Below are 22,958 nucleotides of genomic sequence, written 5' to 3'. Positions count from 1 at the left end.
AAGACACATTGTGTTGAAAACCTCACATCCCTCACTCAAATAGAGCTGTCAAGATTCTATGCAGGAGCGGATTTCCCTGCAAAGTAAACAGAACTCAGCTAGAAGGAATGAGCCCTACCCAACAAGGCCAAGGCCCCAGGGGCCCATGGGAGGCAACGCTGCACCCTCGCTGCTCCCTCGGAGCCCCCTGCTGGTGGAACAGGGCAGGCCGCAGTTCGCAAAGCAGGAGCTTGCTTTGCAGACTGAATCCTAGCCACTAGACCACCCGGGAACTTGCTTTGCAGGCTGGACTCAGAATCTGGCCCGTGTAATCAAAGGTTCAGTGCATTTTATCATTTAAAAAGGAAATTGTGCAACTGTTCACGTTCTTAGTTTAGAAAATTTAGAGTCTAATTTCAAGCTGTTATTAAAGGAAATAGTTTATGCAATTCATACTTTTCTCGAAAATGTGAATTCTTCTACGTAAAAGTACTGCACCTAAAAGTTACTGCAAAATACCAAGAAAAAATTTCCAATGAAGAAATGCTACAAAAACCAATTTATAAACAGTATGCTCCTACATATAAAGGAGTGAATGTGAAAAATTTTTAAATTTTTTGGGGGGTTAAAGTTATTAAACTTCTACTGAACTGAAGTATAATTTTAATTTGTGAAGAAGATATTATTTATATATCAAGAGCACTCTTTCTGGATAAATAATGTCAAAATAGATGATCAATCTTTAAGATCATTTCTTCACAGAGAAAATAAATCCTAAAGCATCCAGGAGACATGCTCAATAGACTACTAGCTGAATAATCATTCTTAATATCATCTCTAGGCATTCTGCTTCCTGCTGGTTTACATTTTGTATTTTACACAAACTATATATTTATTTTTATGGTGAAGAAAAACATTTGAGAACAGATTATATTCCAGATCTGCAACACAAACTGTGGGGCCAAATGGGATATTTCTTGGTCAACTTGGCTAATACTATAAGTACAAATTATTGTATAACTTTACATGATACTAGAATGCACAAGCATAATTTGCATTCTTTTTTTTTTTTTTTTTGAGACAGGGTCTTACTGTGTAGTTCAGGCTGGCATTGAACTCACTATGTAGCCCAGGTTGGTCTCAAATTCTTGGCAATCCTCCTGCCTCAGCCTTCTAAGTGCTGTGATTACAGGCATGTACCACCACACCCGGCTTGATTTGCATTCTTAAAATTACTAGAATAATACTCTAAAATAACATGAATTATTTTATTAGAGTAATACACATATACAAATTTTAGAAAATATTTAGAAAATAAAAAAATCCTAAGCACTCCCAAGAAAATGATAGTTAACATTTTATTTTTCCAAGAATTCTTTTCAATTTGAATATCATAATTCTGACCAAATTTTATTTGCAAAGTTATATTTAACTTTACCCTTTATTCTAAAGGATTGTTCATTAGGATATTAAACATGTAAAATTTAAGGATTTCTTAATATTTTGGGGATAGAGGAGTCATAATTTAATTAAATGCTATTGCTATAATAAAACATTAGTATTTTTATGAAACATGATTTCTGGGTTTTGTGTGTATGTTGTGAACAACCTCTCCCTACGTGGTCAACCCCTCAGTTATTACTGGCTATTCATGGCGCCCTGCTCTTTTCTAATTTGTCCTTTAAATCTGCCATAGACTTGAAAGTCATATAATCAAATGGGTTAAGATTTTAGCTGAATTCAGATTTAATGAGCTTTGAAATGAGAATTTAGTCTTCTGAGAAAACTGCAGCAGCTTTGGCACATAAATGAGGCACCATCATTTAAGCAAATCAATACATAATCTTATATAAGATATATTCTTAAAAATTCCTAGCTGCATCAAATTGGTTGATGCCATGAAATTTAGCATATGAAACGTAGGGGTCATGAAATGAAATATCTATTTCTGCTTTGTCCCTGCCCTAGAGCTCTACCTTTGGGCAAAAGTGCTTTTTATATTTGCACTGAAGCAAGGGAGCCAAATCCTACAGTTCAGGGCACACGTGGAAGCACCAGAGACTCACAGAAAACCACACCGAGGCTGCCACTCCCAAGGGGCTGTGCGTGTCCCTCCTCTCCTAATCAATCTGGCAACATTTACTTAATCATACATTTCCACAACTTTTTGAGGGAAAGTGATTTAGCAATGTAGATCGAGAGTCTTTAAAATGCTCCATTTCATTGAAGTCTATTACCTCAAAAAGCAAACAAAAATGTATGCACAGGATGTTCACAGGAGCACTGTCAGTCCTGAGACTGGGCACCCAAAGCACCTAATATTCATAATATGTTGAGAGAATTCTGGTACCTCTAAAGTGTAAATTAAAACAAACATTAAAAATGGTATCTAGAATCATGCTTTAATGATGCAAGAAAAATAGACATTATCAGGTTAAAAATGCAAAACTGTGTATAAATATGTAAATAGAAAGAAAAATCCCCACACTGATTTCCACAGTGGTTGCACCAGTCTGCACTCCCACCAACAATGGAGAAGGGTTCCTTTCTCCCCACAGCCCTGCCAGCATTTGTTAGTGGTTGATTTCTTGATAGCAGCCATTCTTTGTGGGGTGAGGTGGAATCTCAGTGTTGTTTTCATCTGCATCTCTCGAAAGACCAGTGATGTTGAACATTTTTTTCATATGTTTATTTGCTGATTCTAATTCTTCATCTGAGAAATGTCTGTTCATTTCAGATGCTCATTTTTGGATTAGGTCATTATATTTGGGGGTCTGATTGTTTTCAGTTCTTTATATATTCTAGATAGTAGTCCTTTGTCTGAGGAACAGCTGTTGAAATTTTTTTTCCACGTTATAGGTTGTCTCTTAGCTCTGTTGGTGGTTTCTCTTTCTGTGCAGAAGCTTTTCATTAAGATGAGATCCCAGTTGTTGGTTCTTTGTGCTAGTTCCTGTGTGACTGAGGTTTTGTTCATAAAATCTTTTCCTACACCAATGTCTTCAAGAGTACCTCCTAACCTAAATTCCAGCAGGATTAGTGTTTGTTTTAATATTTAGATCTATGATCCATTTCAATTTTAGTTTAGTGCATGGTGAAAGATCAGGGTCTAGTTTTAATCTTTGACAAATTGAAACCCAGTTTTTCCAACACCATTTATTAAATAGGCTATCTTTCCTCCAGTGAGGATGATTGGCTTCTTTGTCAAAGATGAGGTGGCTGAGTGTGTCTGGAGTTGTTTCTGCATCTTCTGATCTGTTCCACTGATCCTCGGGTCTGTTTCTTTGCTAGTAGTACCATGCTGTTTTTATCACAGTGGCTTTGTAGTATAGTTTCAAGTTGTGGATTCTGATACCCCCTGCCTTGTCTTTGTTGCCTAGAATTGCTTTTGCCATTCTGGGTCTCTTCTAGTTACAAGTGAATTTTTGGGTTGTTTTCTCTAGTTCTGTGAAATACACTGTTGGGATTTCAATTGGGATTGCATTGAATCTATATAGCAGTTTTGGAAGTATGGCCATTTTCACTAAATTGGTTCTTCCTATACAGGAACAAGGGATGTCTTTCCATTTTCCTATATCTTCTTGGATCTCTTTTTTCAGAGTGCTATAGTTTTCAAAGTAGAGGCCTTTTACTTCTTTCATTAGATTGATTCCTAGATATTTCATTTTTTTGGATGCTACTGTGAAAGGAATTGTTTCCTCAATTTCTCTCTCAGTGAGCCTGTTATTCATGTACAGGAAAGGTTTTGATTTTTGAGTGTGGACCTTGTATCCAGCTACTCTACTGAATCTGGTTATTAAGTTTAGAAGTCTTTTGGTGGAGTTTATGGGGTCTTCTCTATAGCGTATCATGTCATCTGCAAATAATGACAGTTTAACTTCTTCTTTTCCAATCTTTATTCCTTTTATTTCTTTCTCTTGTCTAATTGCTATGGCTAATATTTGCAGGACTATATTGAACAGGAGTGGTGATAGTGGACATCCTTGTCTTGTTCCCGATTTTAGCATGAAAGATTTCAGTTTTTGACTGTTTAGTATAATGTTGGATGTTTATCATAGATGACTTGTATCAGGTTGAGATAAAGACTATCTATTCTGATTTTCTGTAGGGTGTTTATCATAAATGCATGTTAGGTTTTGTCCAATGCTTTCTCTGTATCTATTGAGATGATCATATGGTTTTTGTCCTTGGCTCTATTGATATAGTGTATTACATTTATTGATTTGTGTATGTTGAACCATCCCTGCACCCCTGGGATGAATCCTACTTGGTCAGGGTGTATGATCTTCTTGATGATCTTCTGCATTCTATTTACCTGTATCTTAAGGATTTTTGCATCTATGTTCATTAGTGAGATTGGCCTATAGTTCTCTTTTTCGCTTGGATCTTTCTCTGCTTTGGGGATCAAGGTGATGCTTGCTTCCAGCAATGAATTTGGGAGTATTGTGTCCCTTTCAATTTCATTAAAGAGTTTGAGAAGTAGTGGCAATAGTTCTTCTCTAAATTTCTTGTAGAATTTAGCAGTGAAGTCATCAGGATCTAGGCTTTTCTTTGTTGGTAAATTTTTAATAATGTTTTCAATTTCATTGATTGATACTAAGTTGTTTAGAAGTTTTATATCTTCTTGGTTCAACTTTGGTAATTCATATGTATCTAGGAATCTGTTTATTTCTTCTGTGTTTTCCGTCTTGTTGGACTACAGGTTTTCAGTGTGAAGATTCCTCAAAGAACTAGGATTAGAGGTCCCATTTGACCCAGCTATTCTCCTGCTGGGTATCTTCCCAAAAGATTTAAAAGCATCATACCACAGCAATATATGCACACCCATGTTTATAGCGGCACAGTTTGTAATAGCTAAAGCTTGGAAACAACCCGAGTGCCCATCAACTGGAGACTGGATAAAGAAGATGTGGGGTTTTTTTTTATATAAAATGGAATACTACTCAGCCATAAAGAACCAGAAACTAGAGACATTTATGGCTAAATGGATGCATATTGAGGCCATCCTCTTAAGTGAAATAAATAGGACACACATATGTAAATACAGAATAGTTTCTCTGGTGTGAGAAACTGAAAGTGTAAATAAGGACTAAAAGGTATAATAGATAATGTGAAATAGAAAGAAAAGGTCCAAAAGGGCAGGGGAAGGGGGAGGGGGAGGAGAATGGGAATGAAGGGAAGGAAAAAATATGAGAAAACAAAGCAAGAATGGAAACAAATTTTTTGTAAATAGGTGATGTGGAGGGGTGGAAGGGAAGGAAGGGGAATAGGGAATGAACAAGAACCAAGATACATCATGCACAGATACAAATTCTCCACAATGAATGTGATCATAATTATATCTAAAATGTACCAATAAAGTTAATGGAATACAAAATAAAATAAAAAAAGAAAGAAAAGTTCTGTAAGAAGCTATAAAAGAAATGCACTAAACTGTAAATGTTCATCTCTGGCTAATGAAATTATGTCAATTGTTGTGTTCATTATATTTTCCATTATTTCCCAAACATTAAAAAATGTACATTTTAAAAAACAGAAATAAAGCATATGTGTTTAGAAAATTCTGGAATCTAGAACTCATGGTAACTGCAGCAGAGGTATAATCTCTGTGGATAAGAATCTTCCTGCAGGTGGAAGGGGACCTAGGGATGGGGGAGGAAGGAAGAGGAAGGATGAGGGGTCAGAGCACGAAGACGTGGCCGCAGGACGGATGTATCGCAAATGTGTACTAATGCCAACCAAGAAGAGAGGGGTCACCGTCACACAGCCCTACACATTATTCCATTTCCTTAATAATTTCTAAATTGTAACTGAAAATGTATAGAAATCATGTATTTTATTAAATAAATAGAAAATAGTCTTATTTCTTGTCCACAAGTTTGCTTTTGCACACCTGGCACACCCATGGGAGGAACCAGAGCGCTGGCCCTAGGTCCTGGTAGTCAGAAGCAGGGCGGCCTCCCCGAGCCTGCTCAGCTGCTGCGGAGCCTGGGCTGACCTGGGCATGTGCTGTCCATCTGAGGCCGCTCAGCCTGGGCCTGGCCAGGGGTGGATTTCCGGCTAAGGAGAAGGGCAGAGGTGACAGGCGCCTCCTGGGGATGTCCCTTGAAGGACAGTTCTGTGTCTTCCTCTCCTCTTGCCTTTTCTCAGCTGAAACCAGAGGCCAGAGAGTCCTAGAGAACTCTTCTCAGACCAAGAGTGGCCCTGCAGTTAAGGAAGTGAGAGGAGCTTGCCGGAACCACTGGCCTGACCCTGACAGCCCTGCCCTTGGACTGTTGTGTAGGACAAAGACAAACTGTGTGGGCCCTTGTTACAGAAGACAAATTAGTACCTCAACCATGGCTGCTTCTCTCTGGCAAGGGCAGTTTGCTTGATTACACTTAGAAGATTAGATCATCATTAATTATCCCCAAACTAACATCATCATGTTTAGTATCCACTCCTTAGCATTTAAACATTGTAAGTAAACAATTCTATAGGCCAATCAATAGAGCCATTCGAGACTGAAGAATGCCGCACTACTTAACCCAATGTTCCAGAAGCCGTCTAAGTTTCTTCTAAGAATGAATGTCTTTTTCCCAAATTAAAGTTCACACATTATATCCCATGTAGCTCAAACTCAAGTGAGATGCAAAGAATTGATTTACTTGGAGAATGTTGGAAGTACTTTCAGGTCACATGGCTTCCAACCCCTGTCCGAGACAAGTCTTTGGTTCTCAGCTGTTCACAAGACAACATCAGCCACTTCAGATCTGGTATCTTAAGCACAAAGAAACCTTCCTTGCTCTATTTAAATCTTAAACGCACCACAGCTCCCTCTTGGACACCAAATCACGAAGAGACAGCAACAGAATACTGGCTTTACTTGAAGGACCAAAGGATATATTAATGTGCTATTTTAGTTTTCAAAATTATGTTTCTCTAAATTAAAAGGTCAGAAAACAAAATATGTATCCAAGAAGTTATTACTTGCCCAGAGCTTCTGAGCTTACTTAGCAGAATCACTAGTGAGTACAGTAAATCTGCTGGGCAGATGTTGTGCTTATAATGTTCCACTTAGTAAACTCTTCCTTGAATTTCTGAAAGTATAGGATAAACCTCCAGCTTCCTTGTTTTCCACAACATGTGAAATGCATGTAACATAGGAGATGTGTGTATAATATAGGACACACATAAGTGTGCCCATGTCATGTGTATATACATAGAAACTGCCGGTGACCTTTTTTTTGGTACTGGGGATGGAACTCAGGTCCTTGTGCCTCCAGGGCAGGTGATGGAACCACTGAGCTACATCCCCGGCCCCCAGTGACCATTTTGTACAGCAGCCTGGCCAAGCCACAGATGCCCAGGTGCCAGACACTGCCCAGGTGTAGGGATGCGGCCTGGGCACCCGGGTAAGATTAGCACCAGGACAGCAGCCCGGGAGGGTGGGCCCTCTTCCTGCTACGTCCGCTGCATGGAGCCTGGAGATAGGAGAAGGCGGGAGACAGCTCGCACCTGACCGCCTGGGCTGGGCTGCTCTCACCCCAGGCCTCAGTTGGCCTGCAGCATCTGCTTCTCCCAGCTGTCAGGCTGCTCATGAGCTCTTCTGAACTAGAACTGGCCTCAGCGCCTTTCTGACTCTCAGGCTCCAGACTCAGCCCGGGCTCCCGGCACCATCATCTCCTGCACCTCCAGTGCTGACTGCAGATCTGGGCCTGTTCCTCAGCGTGAAATCTGTTCACACACACACTCTGCCTCCCTCCACACATCCGGCCACACATCATCCCATCGTCTCCTGCTGCTTTTGTTTCCCTGGAGAACCCTGATACAGATTCTGATGCCAAGAAGGAGGCGCTGCTGTGACAGACACCTAGAGAGCAGATGCGGCTCTGGAACTGCAGGGAGCGGTAGAGGCCAGGAGGTTTGAGGTGGACCCTAGAAATGCTGACGAGAAGGCTGGGGGGCGACACCTCACCCTGAAATGGGCAGATGTTCCTGCAGCTAGAGGAGAGGCTGCGTGCTTACTCCGGAGCAAGTAGCAGGACTGAATCACAGCCTATCACTTTGCACAAGGCACAGCTTGCAAGCAATAAAACGGGATATTTAGCCAAAGAGATTTGCAAGCAAAATACTGCAGATGTGGCTTGGGTTTTCCTCCCTGCTCATGGGAAAGTATGAGGAAAGGGAGAGGGACTGAGTAAGGAATTGCTGCGTAACAGGAAGAAGAACTTGGAGCTTTAGGAAATTGTCCAACTGTCTATATGTGAAAGCCAAGAAAGCATGCTCTGCAGAGAACATTTGCAGCAGCCCAGCAACTGCCTGACAGAGACCCTAAGTGCGATCCTCGGACGGTGTCAGCCACCCACCAGAGGCCAGGAAGGCAGGCAGGGTAAACGAGCAGAGACCAGCCCATTTAAAATACGGGGTGCAGACTGCAGGAAACAGGAAGATACTGCGCTTCGGAACTCCACAGCACAGCTGCAGTAGCCACTGGCTGTGAAACTGCCCATCCAGAACGCGCTGCCCAGGCGGGCAGGACTGCCACACCCCTGGCCCCAGAGACAGGCCTGTCCCCTCCCGTGCCCACAGACCCAGCCACAGGCGGCTCTCCCAGGCCAGGGGGGGAGCAGCAGCAGCAAAGTGAAGGGCAACACCAGACCCAAGATCTAAGCTTTGGACTCGCTCGTGTCTTGGGCTTCCTCAGCTTCCTGCTTCTCCCTCCGGTCTCTGTCCGCTGGCAGACTCTGGAAGCAGGAATCTCTGGTTCACAGGTTTGCAGCCCCAGAGCACGCTGGTCTCAGATGATGTCTCCTACGACTCTCACCAAGTATGATGTACATAACATTAAGGCCAGGATCTGATGTGAGATCAGAGTTGAAGGTGGAATGGCTGGGGTTGCAGGGACAGCACGTTACATGTGTGAAGGACATGTATTTTGAGGTCAGGTAGAAGCTTGTGGACTGACTCATTCCCCTGAGGCCTTGAATGCCAATACGGAGGTGTTCAGGGAAAGCGCTTTGGGGGAGCAATGAGTTCACACGAGGCCATGAGAGTGGGGCTGTGATGATAGGCATCGTAGACAGGAGAGTTCGGTCTCTCTTAAGTGCACGTGCAAGCACACCCACACACACGCACACACGCACGCACGCACACGCACACTGTAAGCACACAGTACAAAGGCAGCCCTCACAAAACCCCAGAACCTGACACGCTGGCCCAGTGGCCTCTGACTTTCTGGACTGTGAAGAAATGCATTTCCATTGTGTGAGCCATCCTGCCTGCAGGATTTGGTCACAGCAGCGTGAGCCGATGAATGGAAGCTGCTCTCTTTGGATATCGCCTGGGGGCCACCTGACGTGTTGCGTGTTTTCTCTTTACTCCTGGCCACAGCACCCCTGTCCTGTTCACCCTCTCCAGTGCAATCCACTCACCGCAAGAGCAGCTGCCTTGACCTCCAGGCCACAAGCAGGACCCACAGCTCAGGCCTAAGTCCCTGGAGAACCCCATGAACAGCAACGTTACCGCGACAGGATGGGAAGTAGTCGCAGCTGATCGTGCAGGCCAAGCAGCTGGGCTTCTGTTTGGACTCTGCTTTGCTGGATGTGAACAAGACATAACATGTGACTCCAGGTCCTCAACTGTTCACCACTGGATGAATTATGATCTCTGTGAACAGGAACAGGAGCGGAGGCTCACGGGAGCCGTGTCAGCATGGCATCTTGATCAGGAGGAAATCTGCGCTCAAGCAAGACAGCCACGAGTGGGAAGGCCCTGCCATCAGAGTCAGCACCGAGGGAGCCGGGTAGAGATGGAGAGAACATGAAGATGGGTTCTTCTTGCAGCTTTTCTCTGGACAGAGCGGCTCAGCCCACGTTGGCTCACCTGTGGGCTCTGTCTCATGGGCCCAAGAATTTTCTATTTGCTCAAATCAACTGGAGATAGTTTTTCTCATCACTAAAGCTCAACCGAAAGCATCCTGAGAGAGCCATCGAGAAACGAGGCAAATTCAAGGCTGAGACGCAACTCCACACAGTCTCACATTTCCGGTAACACCACAGCCTCCCTCGCAGTGGTTCCCTTGCTCCCCTACATGTAGGCACCACGTGGCACAGTAGGTTTAATTTCGTGATCCTCTGCAGACCTTTCTTGCATTGACAGGAATGTGATGGGAAAGAAACTCACATTAGCTCTTTGCCTCGATCGAGCCAGGTCTGTAATGTACACGATTTTATTTCTTCACAGAGTTGGAAAGGACGGCTCTCCACTGATAGGGGCAGGCGAGGCGGCTCAGGGAAGACTCGATGCTCAGGCACAGCAGTCGGTCTTTCACACTGCTGCTGGGACTTGAACCTCTGAAGCACAGGCTCCTGCTTTTACACCACGTTGGTGCCGGTGAACGCTGACTCTCTAACAACCAAACACAGGCCGAGGGCGATGCCACTTCGTGTCACTTTTTGGAACTTCATCATCTTGCCTCATTAAAATTGTCCAACATTGTAAGAATTACAATTGTGCTTTAGAAAAGTTGAGAATTTTCTAGACAATTTTGAGATAACTTCAATGTCTCTCAAATAAGATATAATTCACGGACTCTAGAACAAAGAGAAAACACGACTGTGCTTACTAGACTTGCCTGACAGCTAGCAACTATCTTCCCTCAGTCTTTCCATCACAGGCAGCTCAGGCCTCAAGTGATGCTTTATCAGAGCCATTTCCAGATTTCTCCCCAGCTGTAAGCTGTTCAGAGCCCCCACGGCTCACCCCCCGTCTCTACTGTTAAAGCATGGTTGACTCTCGCTCATTCTTTGCTTTCTTCCTATCATTTCCTCTGATTCTTTGGCACTTTTCTTTTCTATACTTACCTTCTTCCCCTGAAGGTAAAAGTGAAGGCATTCTACCATACACAGGTTCGAATTTCCTGTTTTTCTTCTTCCAACATCCTGTTTACCTCTTCTCTTTTTGAATTCCCCACTCCTCCCGATCTTGGCCTCCTCCACAGGTCACCTATCCTTCCTGATGCTCATGATGACCACTGCATAAACAGCAAACTCATCTCTAAAGCTCCCACCAGTCACTCACTGATCACACCAAACTGAGCTCTGTGCAATGCAGAGTCCCATGCACTGGCTCTGAATTCCAAGGAGTCTGGAGCATCCTTGGGGTGGAGGATTTGAATCTGGAGGGACAGACACAGTGGAGGCAGCAGGACCGACTGTCCTGACCCCTGGGAGCACAAGTGGGCATGGCTAAGTTTACTGCCCACACGGAAGTGGGGATGGAAATGGGAGTGTGACTCGCACTGGTGTCCAGCTCCGGTAAACCAGCCAGCTGCCTGTGCCAGTGTGTGCACGGGGAGGCAGCAGCTTTGGAATTGCACGAGGCCACGCTCAGCTGCAGTGTGCTCTGGTTATTCCAAAGCATTTGCATCTCAAGGCACAAATAAGAATCTATTTACCTTGGAAGAACATCTCCCACACAGGTCCTTAGCATCTAAGTCCATCATGGTAGAATACTGCGCAGAGTACAATACTTCACGAGATTCTACAGTTTTCTGGATTTTGGAACAGTTTAGGATCAATTAAGTGGGCAATGATAAACTATGCAAAGGTGAAATATGACCTTCGGAAAATGATGTTGATGCACAGTGGTGGAATGTCAATGTGCAAGTTTGGATAGGAATTTGGCAGTGGAAAATTTATATGAACTTTGCTACTCTTTGTTCTAAGTTCAGCAGATTAGCAAAACAGCAAATGGGACTCACTTTCCACTTTCAGTAAGACTGCATCCTTGTGGGGTTGGAGATCCTGAGTCCAGCAAAGGGTTTGGGAAGATGGCCTAAGTCCTTAGCTGGTCACAGAGCGTGCAGATGGCTTTTCTCACTACTCAACGTTTCACACCCAAAGACTTACTTTCTAAACTGAGTTTTTAAATGTTTTTCAACATAAGGTCTATGAGCATAGGGAAATGGCTAGTCTTTGGAAAGCAATTTGGCAATATGTAATCCTTTCCTAAATAATGAGTACATTACTTGGGCTTGACAATTCTAGGTGGGTTTTTGTTTGTTTGCTTTTGTTGTTGTTTTTGCCAAAGCCACCCCTGGCTTGGAGCAGCGCAGACCTGGGGTCAAGGAGAGCACACAGCATGCCAGCGTGACTCCTGCAGGTTGATGAGAAGGCTCCTCATCCAACGCAGCTCTCTCTGGAAAGCATGTTTATGCATAACTTATTCTGTGTCTTACATAATGAACAAAGAACCATATTATTTTTAATTAAAAAATTAGGGCATACAACAGCCAGCAATGTGGAAAAACTGGTGAAAGAGCAGCGAGAAAGGTTTCCGATTAGGAAGCCACCTTCTGATGGCTGAGAAGGAACTCACCAGGTTCGACTGACGCCAGCCTTCCTGACAGGCAGACAGATGGCAGGAAGGGCCGCTGTTTGTGGTGGCGCTGTCCTTCTTAGCAGGACAACTCAGAGGGAAGAGAGTGGCCTTTTAGGCCACATGTTCTGCAATGCCAAGCTGCGTCTCACCCCATGTGTTCCCAGACTGCGATCTTTCACCGGGATCAGGGGCAGAAGGCATCAGAGGAGGTCAGAGCTGGGGTCTCCACGGTGAGTACGAGGAGAAAGGGAATGTAGCTACTGAGAGCCTGAGAAGTAGAGGGTTCTATGTTTGGCGCTTTACCAACTTCCTTTTTGTTTATTTATTACAATCCCACGAGGTCAACGTCTTCTATTTTTTACACAAAATGAAGAAGCATGAAAAAAGGTATTTTATTCATGTTCATACAACTAGGAAGTGAGGAAACAAGGTTCCAACTCATGTCTAAGTCCAAAATCAGACCTTCTTTCATGACTTGGTTGTCAGAAGACAACAAGATCTACTAAGGTCAGTGATCAGAAAGTCACTGAATTTCCAATGAGAAGAGGATCTTGTAGGTCACGGGGTTTAATTCACTCATCTCATCGATGGGAATGTGCCAACTCTGAGAGGCTAAGAAACTTGTCCAAGGCCAAGGGACGAGCATGAAACATCATCATTGAAAGCACGATCCAGTAATTGGGTTTTCTTTTGGCCATCGTTCAATGGCTGTTGGTAAATATTTAGTGACGGAATATCCTCTGGATAGCTGGCTTCATGCAATGAATCTCCTTTCCACTTTAATTGAAGCTATCCTGTATTTGTTAATAAACTAGAATGGAGAGCTGTAGAACATCATTTAAGAAAATTCCTTGGTTTTCATTTCCTTTGTTTGTACTACCCTTAGCAGAGCTCCCTGAGTATTTTATGTTCTTAAGGGATGCACTGAAAATCTGATTTTCGAACTATGTAATATATTTACCATTTTGACACACCAGCGTTGGCTTCCAAAGAGCCCCATTTTAATTGTATTTGTATTTGGTATTATGAGAAATTTGGTAAATAAACATCAGAGAAGCAAATTCTTGTTTGGATCAGTATCTAACAGTGTGCTCACAGAAAGCAATGTAAACAGATGAAGGCAAAAATTGGATCGGAGGCCCGAGGGTTTACCTCAGTGCTGCCACTGCCTGCCTCACACGTGCAAGGTCCCGAGTTTGATTTCTGGTACCAAAAAAAAAAAAAAAAAAAAGTATCGGAACTCATTCCTCACTAAGGGAAGCACAATTAAAAGTCATGGTATTAAAGTTGGTCTCCCTTCCTTTCGAGACAGCACTTAAACACACTTGTGGAGCTGATGAAACCGCAGGAGCACCTGGCAAGCAGTGAGTAATCTTTTCACAGCCCAAGGAACTTGCCTTTAGCGCTTGGCCCACGTGATGGAATATAAATAAACTCAACACTGAGACGTTCAGAATGCACAGCAAGCGTGCACAAAGGACACAGTTCCCTCCTACCTCTTCTTGCACCCAGGGAGACAGAGAGTGGAGAAGCAAAACATTCCACGAGTGAGAGGTAAGCTCTTAGTCAAGTATTTTGTTAGCACATTGGATGCCAGTGAGATGGGCTGCTCAGAGGGTGACATCTCCTTGCACGGCCCCTGGGGAGTGTTCTGCAACTCGCTCACCACCCTGCCCAAGTCCTTGCTCAGCCAAGACTGCTTCCGGGCAGGCAGGGCTTCGGGAGGGGTTCTCAGGTGCCATGTCGGGGTGCAGGGCAGGAGCTCCTGCTGAGTGATCCTGGCCAGCCTTCCCTCCCCCACAGAAGGGAGCGAGTGCGTTGGGAGCTTGGGGCTGCCAGGGCAGCTTCCGGGGTCGGAGCTGCATGGAGAGTGCAAGGGACTCTAAAGGCTTGCAACAGGCACCTGTGGGCCTCATCCTCACCAGCTGCAGGGCCTCTTTCTCTTACCCGAGGACTGCAGGTCCTCGCCCAGTGAATACTCCATAGCCTGCAGGTCTCCAATCTCGGTACCAGTAAGAACTTTAAATAGAGACTCCTGGCCTCCACCCCATATTACCTCTAGCTTTCTGTTTCTCAGGGATTTTAACCCATGACACTTTTCAAAATGGGGTGTGCCTCTCTTTGGAGAACTGTGTAATTGAGTAAGTCTCCATTAACTTCGTTTTTATTTTCTATTAGGGGAAAAGTGAGTCTTTTTTTGTCCTATACAAGTAGGATTATTACAATGTTGGGATGTTGGTGTTTCTTCAAACTGACCATCTGTTCCTCCAAAATTCATGTTGAAACTGCATCCCTGAATGCTGGTATTAAGAAGTGGGACATCTGGGAGGTGACGCACGAGGTCACAAGGACAGAGCCCTCAGGCTCGGGACCAGGCTGGGGGCAGCTCAGCCCTGCAGAGATATCTCTGAAGAGGACAGGACCTGTTTCAGAGGGCGAATGTGCTGGTGCCTGGGCCCTGGGCCTCCCAACCTCTGGGCCTGTGAGCGATCGATTTCTGTTATCAAAAAGTATTTTGTGACAGCAAATATCCACTCTAACGTATTTTGCGAGAGCTGCCCAAACAAAGACAGGAATTGATACCCAGAAGCGGGTGCCACTGCACAAACAGCTGGGAATGTGGAGTGACTCTGGAGCCGGGTAGAGGCTGACGCCAGAGGAGATCCCAGCACAGGGCAGGGCTGCAGAGAAGAGGGCTCCCCAGGAAGCTGTCGCCCAGACTGCCCAAGGACTAAGGAGCGCTGAAGCCCTGCGGGCGCCATGGGACAGTCCAATGAAGCCTCAGATGAGAGCAAGGAATGGCCTGGAAACTCAAAGAAGCCCATCCTGGTTTGTTGTAAGGCAGGAAGTAACCTGCCGGGTTGTGTTTTGTGTCCCCATGATTTACGGCCGTTTGAGCAATGAAACAGAGTTTTGGAAGAAGCAACAGCCAAGCAGAGGTTGAGGGTAAGGGTTGGCGTCTCCTGACTGCTCACAGCAAAATGCAAGAAGGGAAAAAGGAATGTACAACCAAAAAGGAGGCGGACACAAAGATCTGGAAAACGCTCAGCCCGAGACACAAGCACTGCCACTGTTTTTCAATTCAAAATTGGTGCCAAATTCCCGAGAAGCATTTCTGTAACCCGTGTTTGTTCTTGACGTGGGTTTCCTGGAACTCGGGGCGGATGGGGCAGAGAGACACAGGGATGTGGGCAGTGAGTGCCTCAGTGAGGACGCACAGGGAGCAGCAGTGCCAAACGAAGGGGGAAGCTCATCAGGGGTCAGACGCTAGGGCCACAGGAGGCTGAGACAGGAAGCCTGCAATGCGTGGGACGGGCGCTGTGAATCAGGGCCATGAGCAGCACTCTGGTCCTGTGCAGTGGACAGCTAGGGCTGCCACCCCAGACAGCTGCCCTGCCGGCAGCCCAGACCACCGGAGATCCAGAAACAAACTGGCGGCAGAAACGGAGAATAAATCCTGAATCTCAAGGTTCCTTTTCATTGCCATAAGATTTATGTGCTGAATGCAACAAATAGAATCTAGGGAAAGATTTACTTTTATTTTCTCTCCGGAGTTGCCTTAAAATAAACATGTTCCCAAGGAAAAAACCACAGAATTCCATAGCACACTGGCTTTTCCATACAGTCTGTTAATTCTTGGACCTGAACTCTGTGCTCAGATGATTATGCCCAGGAGACAAGACCTGAGTTGGCGTCAGTCGTGCTGTCATTTAGGAGAAACTGAGGCCAGATCTATAGACTCCGAAGATAACATAATCCTCTAGGGCTTACATGATTAAATCTCACTTTACAATAAGCATTACCTTACAGCTACGTCTGGAGTTACTCCCAGTGCTTCAGGTACCTTATTAAAGACAGCAAGAAATTAAAATGGTTTTAAGTACCTGTAAAGAGGAAAGGTTTCTTTAAATTCTACTGATCAGCTTTCCAGGTAATGGGTCATGTTGCCTTTATTAGAAAAAGAAGAAAATCTTAATGAATTGGAAAGGCTCAATACAGACAATGTTTCATTAACTACCGTTAGAGCGAACACTGAAGGAGACAGGAAAAATGTGTTCTACAAATGAGAAGAGGAAATAACTAATTCACATAAGCAGTCGGACATAAACTGCAGGTGGACACTTGCTCAGGCAGCAAAACATTTGCTTCTAGGTTACAGAATTAATGAGGGAGGCAAGGGAATGGCTCATCTCCAAGGACGAACAGGAAGTTCCACCTGGAGCTACCCAAGGCAAGCTCAGAGGAGCCAGAGGGACAGGAGGGTCGGCAGGGACTCTCGGCAGTGAAGCGTGGACACGGACACAGAGCAGGGCCTGTGGAGCAGGGGCAGAGGCTGCTGTTACACAACCAGGGAGGAGAGATGGCTATGCAGAGCCGGGGCAGCTGGGCAGCTCGGCATCTTGCATAACAAGGGCCTTTCTATGAAGTGAATTTTCAATTCCTTTTTTGCCTCTTGTTTTTTAAGTACATTTGGCTTCCTGCTGTGCTCAGCTTTCTCTGCAAGACCTCATTCAATTATAGCAAATTATGAACTGGGTCCTTCTATCATCCTGTTTTACAGAGGCAGTGAATGCGGCTGATAACATTAACCACCCCGCACCCAGCAGAGTCAGGGCTGAGTGGGTCTGCACCTGGAGTCCAGCCTCCCACCGGACTCCCCGCCTGCCGGCCTCCTCTTGAGGGGACCTTGCTTCTCTTCCTGCTACACCCGCAGCTCCTACAAAGGCCCCAGGCACCTGCTGCCCTCTGCTTTTGTCATCTTCTGCTTCTGGCCATGCGTGTAGGACTGGCTGCTTCTGATCATTTCAGTCTTCGAAGTAATCTTTTTGGAGATGCTTTCCCGACGGTGTCCACTCTCCATCTGCCCCTTTCCTTGTGCCATCTGACTGAATTTTAAACATTTATTATTAGCTTTATTGAGGTAAAATACATAACATTGAATTAACCAATTTAAAGCATCAAGCATTTAGTGCCTTGGTAATCCTGTGTAAATGTCAATTCTATCTTCCAACACCTCACAAGGAAATGCTGTACTTGCTCAGACTTGATGCCAAGTCTGCATTCCATCCCTATGGATTTGTGTTTTCCAAATGTTCCATGTATATGGGATAATACACTATGTGACCTTCTCCGTCCAGTTTATTTCACTTAAAACCTTTCTCAAGATTTAGCCACATCGCAGCACGTAGTGGCATTTCATTTCTTTAATGGTTGCAAAATCTTCCATTGGAGAAACACTCCGCAATTTGATTATTTATTTGTTGATAGAACCTGGGCTGTTTTAAAGTTACTTTAAGAGTAACTTATCTGAAATACTACATTCACTTATAATGTACTCGTTTATCAAATGCCTTTCTTTTTTCTCCCCCTTCTATTAGTATATTTTTGTTATACATTATGAGTGCCCGCTGTGGGAAACCGGTCCATTATACATCACATCGTGATCCTTTTGGTTCTCTTCCCTCTCCCTGCCCTTCCAATGTCTCTCAACACTGAAATGCAATTTCTGTGAGGCGGGGACTTCACGGTCTGCTCCTCTGTCTCTAACGCACGTACACAGAGTGTACCCCAAGCCCTCACGCACAACCCCTCCCACGCGTGCTTCTACCCCAGGGAAGCCGTACTGCTCACACTACTTCCTCAGGCTGCGACCATCTTGGGGAAGCTTTCTAAGCAGAACCTCAAGCTTCATTGCCAGAGTGTGGACCAAATCTACAGCCCTTCCACAGCTTGCCGTACTCCCCAGGCCTTTCAGAGCACACGATCTCGGGTACATGTTAACAAAACCACTGCCCCTGAACACTGATTCGGTAGGTTTGGAGTGGGATCCTCTACCTCGACATGCTCAGGACCATGCTGGCAACCATGAAGCAGGATGGGATACACTGATGATCACGCATATGGGGACCTCAGCTCCAGGGTAGACCCAGGCATGGCTGATGGGCCACCTGAAGAGCTTTTTAGAAATATAAAAAGGTCATTAATAAGGCTTGGGAGTGGGTGGGAGATGTCACTCAAAGGAGACAAAGTAGCAGATATACTTAAGTGGAAGGAGCCTAAAAACCGCAGCACAGAGTGCACAGGCCTGCAGCTCACAACAGTGTATTTCTTCGCCCCCGAATCTGGTAACTGCTATTGCCAAGATGGGGGATGGGCACTATGTTAACTTACCTGACTGCAGCAGCAATTTTACCCCACGTGTATCTCATAACATCATCCTGTCTTCCTTAAAAATACACTATAAAATTTGTTCAAGAAATAAAAATGAATAAAAATGCCAATACCTTGGCCTCACTCCTGCACAGCAGGAATAAACATTAGGGTTTAAAAGGAACCTTAAGGCAACTCTAGGGACAGCCAGTGCCAACCACTGCTGGCTTAGAGCACTGGTTCTCAATTTGTTTGTCTGCTACAATCAAATCACTTGCGGGGATTTTTGATGCTTATATTAGAGCCGAGAGGATTTAAATCAGAACACTAGAGAATGAGTAAGTCATTCAATTTTTTAAACTTTTTAATTTTAAATAATACTACAGTAAAGCAGCAATAATGACACTGAGGGTTTTAGATCTCACCCAGCTTCTTCTGCTGTTAACGCCTTAATCATAGTGCAATATCAAAAGCAGAAAATAGGAGAGAATCATCTAACTAATCTATAGGTTTATTTGAATAACACCAGTTTTCCTGCTAATACTATTTTCTGGCTCAGGGTCTAATCCGGGTCCAATCTAGGATACTAGATTAGATCATGGAAATAAAGATGAAATTCACGTAACAAAATTAACCGTGATCTGGGAGGCTGAGGCAGGACAATGGCAAGTTTGAGCCCACTGTGGGCAACTTATCAACTTAGTCTCAAAATAAACCTGTCTCAAAATTTTTTTTAAATGAACAGATAACCATGATGAAAGTGTGGGCAGCCATTTTACAGAACGGGCACTGATGGGATCTGGTGATTTTGCGTGATTAGGCTGGGTGATGTAGTGTGGGTCATCCCCTGTCCCGGGCACCTGTCTGTGTCCAGCTCCCTGGTGGTGCCCACAGCAGGAAGCTTGAGAGGCACTGGCACAGAGGATGCACCGCTGAGCACCTTGGGCATCCTAGAGTAGCAGAGAAGACCTGGGGCCGAGGTCACAGAAAGGAAATGGGGAGAAAACCGTCCGGCACAGTAGGGGTTAATGATGTTCGTGTGAATACCTGGCATGGAGGACTGAACGTTTCATTATTCCTACACACCCAGCACTGTGCTAGGTTCTTGGAAACAAAGATAAACAGGACACAAACTTGGTCCGTGTGGAGCTTCAGGCAATGCGGGCCAGAGTATTTCTAGGGTAACCTATCAAGCACCAAGACAGAAGTGCTAGGAAGGGTTTCCGGAAGGGAGTCTGCATGGGCTCCAATGCAGGGAGCATGAAGGAAAGGATGCAGAGGATCTGCAGGAGGGAAGGGGTGACGCGCTACCTCTAACTTCAGTATTTCCATCTTTGTCTATATCTAGCACTTACACATGTGATTGAAAATGTAATGCTGGAACATAAGTTATGTGTGAGTAAAATGGCATCACAAATTTAGCTTTGGATTAACTTTTAGTGTGGAAGAGTTTAGGTTGAATTTTCTTTCTAGTAAGAATATATTTCTAATCATGCATACTGAAATTGTTCCCCTTTTAAAAAGACTGTGTTCTTCTAACCTAATCATTGCTGTCATTTATTTGGAGATGAGTGAATCGTGATTCCACCACAGGGCCACAGAAAGAGAAGCATGGGATTTGCACAAAGTGAACTCACCATGGTCACTGCCTTGAAGGGAAATGGAATTTATGCTAATGAACTTGCCTATCTTTCAAGTGAGTTTTGTGTCTGAAAACCTCAGGATAAAGATAGTCTTAGGCCACTTCCATCTACCAGAAAATCTGTTTATTTTATCTTTTGCAAATGCAAGAGTCACCAAATCCTCTCTCAGGAAGTCATGGAGAATAAATGGAATCTCAAAGCACTTTTGCTTTGTGGTTTTTCACAAGTACATCTAGTCATTATCAGCTAAGTTTACAAAGCTCTGTCTATCAGGAGGGCTTAGGATTTACTGCCTGTGAAGTCCTTGTGGATTTCTGAGGCCTGAATATACTGCACTCAACTTTGACTTGTAAATGTTACAAGGGTAGGACTGAGATCCTTATATTTCTGTCTGAGAATAGAAAACAGCTAACTGCCCACACAGAATATTCATACAGAAGTTGAAAGACAAGAGCAAAATTTATTTGCTTCATTTTTAGAAATAAGACTATTTAGAAGATTCTTTTTTTAAAAGCACCATCTGGCTTCTCTTCTTAGGTGGAACCTTCCTGATTACAGAGTTGAGCCACGAACTCCTCTACTGGCGAGCACAACTTGAGCAGCTTTGGCCAGGAGGAGGCGCAAGTGTCCTGCAGGACAGACAAACCCTCCTGTCCTCCGCATGCGCATTTCCCCCTTGGGACCCTACTACCAATGGTTATACACCAAACTCCCTCCTCTGAAGCACAGTGACTTAATTATTTAGGTAGCACTAAAACTGGAACAGGGCCGGAACCCTCTCCCTTGTCTCTCTCTAAAACGCGGAGCTTGGATTTGAGCTCAGCATTTCAAAACTGAGCTGTTACCACAAGCAAAACCTCAATTCCAATAGCTCTCAGGGCAACTTCACTGCAGCCTGGAAGAGCGAAGATGCCAACCAGATGCCAAACAAGTTGCTAATTAAAAGTTTGTATATTTTTGTACATGAACCAAAGTGAGCAGAAAGGGACTTTCAAGTGATATTTTTGTTGATCGCTCTTGTTAATCACTGTGTTTCAACTAAGTTTTGCTTATTTCAATAAGAAATACCCCTGAATCACAGTAATTATCAAATGCTGTATAGCTGGTGTTGGTTGAATACTAGTTAATGGACTGTTTCTTCAGAAACACAACACTCTGTGCTAGTGGATTTTCTGCCTAATTTTTGTACTTATTTAAAATGTAACTACTCTTGATAGTAGACAGTTTGAATTCCATGATTCCAATGAAGTGGCCCAGTGAAAAAGGAATAACAGCATGGAAGCATAAAGGAAGCAAAGACTCACTCTGGGACTGGAGAAGGTTTCAAAGGCTTGTGTCTGAAGAGCCATGGGTTGTTAATTAGCTGAGGGCGAGGTGAGAGAGGCCCATCTGGGAGGAAGAAACTACTGGGCTGTTTCCATCGGATGCAATCCAGGTGGCCACTTCTGAGGGCTTCCTACGGAGTCTGGCAGATGCTGCAGCGCAGATGTGCCATCGGTCGGCTTGTTCTCACCTGGTGTTCACCGAGTGTCTTGCGAGCTGTGACTAAGACGTCCCTCTGCACGGGACCCTCTGCTCAGGGAGCGATTTGGGATCACCTGCTGTGGATGCACAGTGACACCTGCCCAGTGGAACCCAAGACGCTGGCACAGGTTCCTGTCGCTGCTTCTCAGTGGGCTACGAGTGATGTGGAAGCTCCTAATGCCCCAGGCTCCTCTCAGGAGCCCAAGGGAGGATAGCACTGGTCCCACAGCATTGGTAACCAGGGTAAAATTTAGATATTCAGGAAAAGCTCGCTAGCACCATGCCAGGCAAATAGGAAGGACTCAGAAATATCGTGTGTTTATTCAGCATGGCCGGCCCGGTGGTGATCTTCCCAAATGGGAGCCACAGGGCGAGGGTGGCTCATGTGGGCCATGGTCACTCAGTGTCACAGGGTGGTTAGATCACGAGGGAAGACCCTTGGGCATGAGTTCGCTCCAGGGAAGGCAGCCCAGGAGCTTCCCGCCCCATGTGCCAGGACAGCAGGAGCACAGGGCTGTCTAGGAGCTGGAGGGCCGCTCCCCGCACCCCACAGCTGCCGGGCCTCGGCCCCGTCTTCCCAGCTCTGGAGCAGTGAGAAGCACACTTGTCACTCCTAAGCCACCAAGGCCAGGGCATTTATCGCAGCGGGTGGGTGGATGTGGGCAGAAATCGTCATTTGAAAACAGGTATGAGAGGAACTGGTCAGAAATCAGCCTTGGTGTCCCGTGCAGACATAAAACTCCGGAGCTCTGAGCACCCCGGACTCTCCCAGTCGTGCTCAGACAGGCGCTCACATCAGCGTTCACCCAGAAATTCCTCACATGTCCAGCTGTGTCTCCTGTGTGTCCGCCCTGGGGGAACTTCCGGGACAGTGCATCCCACCTCCCCGGAGCTCAGGACCTAAGTTTGGGCGGGCGTCTGATGTGCACGCGGAGGGAGAATGTGGGGCTGGCAGGGTCTGCAGCGGCCCCGTGCCACTGCCGCCTCCCTGCTCCCAGGAGCCACGTTCCAGTTCCCCAGAGCAGACCACAGCCGGAGCGCACATGACATCATTGCACCACTGTGTCTTTGAGGCAGGGGTGGTCTGTGTCTGCTGTAATGCGCTCGTCAAAGCTCCGGGCTGCTTTCCTGTTGCAGCCAGGTCCAGTGAGGGGAAGAACCCTGGCACTGCACACTTACACAACCAGTTCTGTCTCTGCAGCTGGTATCGCGTGCCGGAAAGCGACACATTTGTAACATTCAGGGCCCCATTATTTCTGAATCCTCAGATCTTGTGAGAAAGTCCAACATCAAATTCAAATG

At 45.2% G+C, this 22,958-nt stretch overlaps 1 protein-coding gene across 11 annotated transcripts in view; it reads right to left on the bottom strand.

Moving 5' to 3' along the window:
- The window catches only part of Oxr1 (oxidation resistance 1), a 335,909-nt gene that overhangs the window by 135,415 nt on the left and 177,536 nt on the right, over positions 1 to 22,958 (bottom strand). The window contains exon 4 of one of the 11 annotated variants that reach the window (XM_087190805.1): positions 9,390 to 10,550. The exons of the other annotated variants lie outside the window; for them this stretch is intronic. Coding sequence (XP_087046931.1) covers positions 9,390 to 9,573 — 184 coding nt within the window. The 5' untranslated portion in view covers positions 9,574 to 10,550. The remainder of the gene's footprint in view (positions 1 to 9,389; positions 10,551 to 22,958) is intronic. 11 annotated transcript variants of the gene reach the window in all.

The sequence above is a fragment of the Heterocephalus glaber genome, unplaced genomic scaffold (genome assembly GCF_053883595.1).
Source record: "Heterocephalus glaber isolate CG9 unplaced genomic scaffold, H.glaber_assembly_v1.0 deba00001556, whole genome shotgun sequence".
NCBI lineage: Eukaryota > Metazoa > Chordata > Mammalia > Rodentia > Bathyergidae > Heterocephalus > Heterocephalus glaber.
This window is presented reverse-complemented; position numbering and strand designations above follow the sequence as displayed.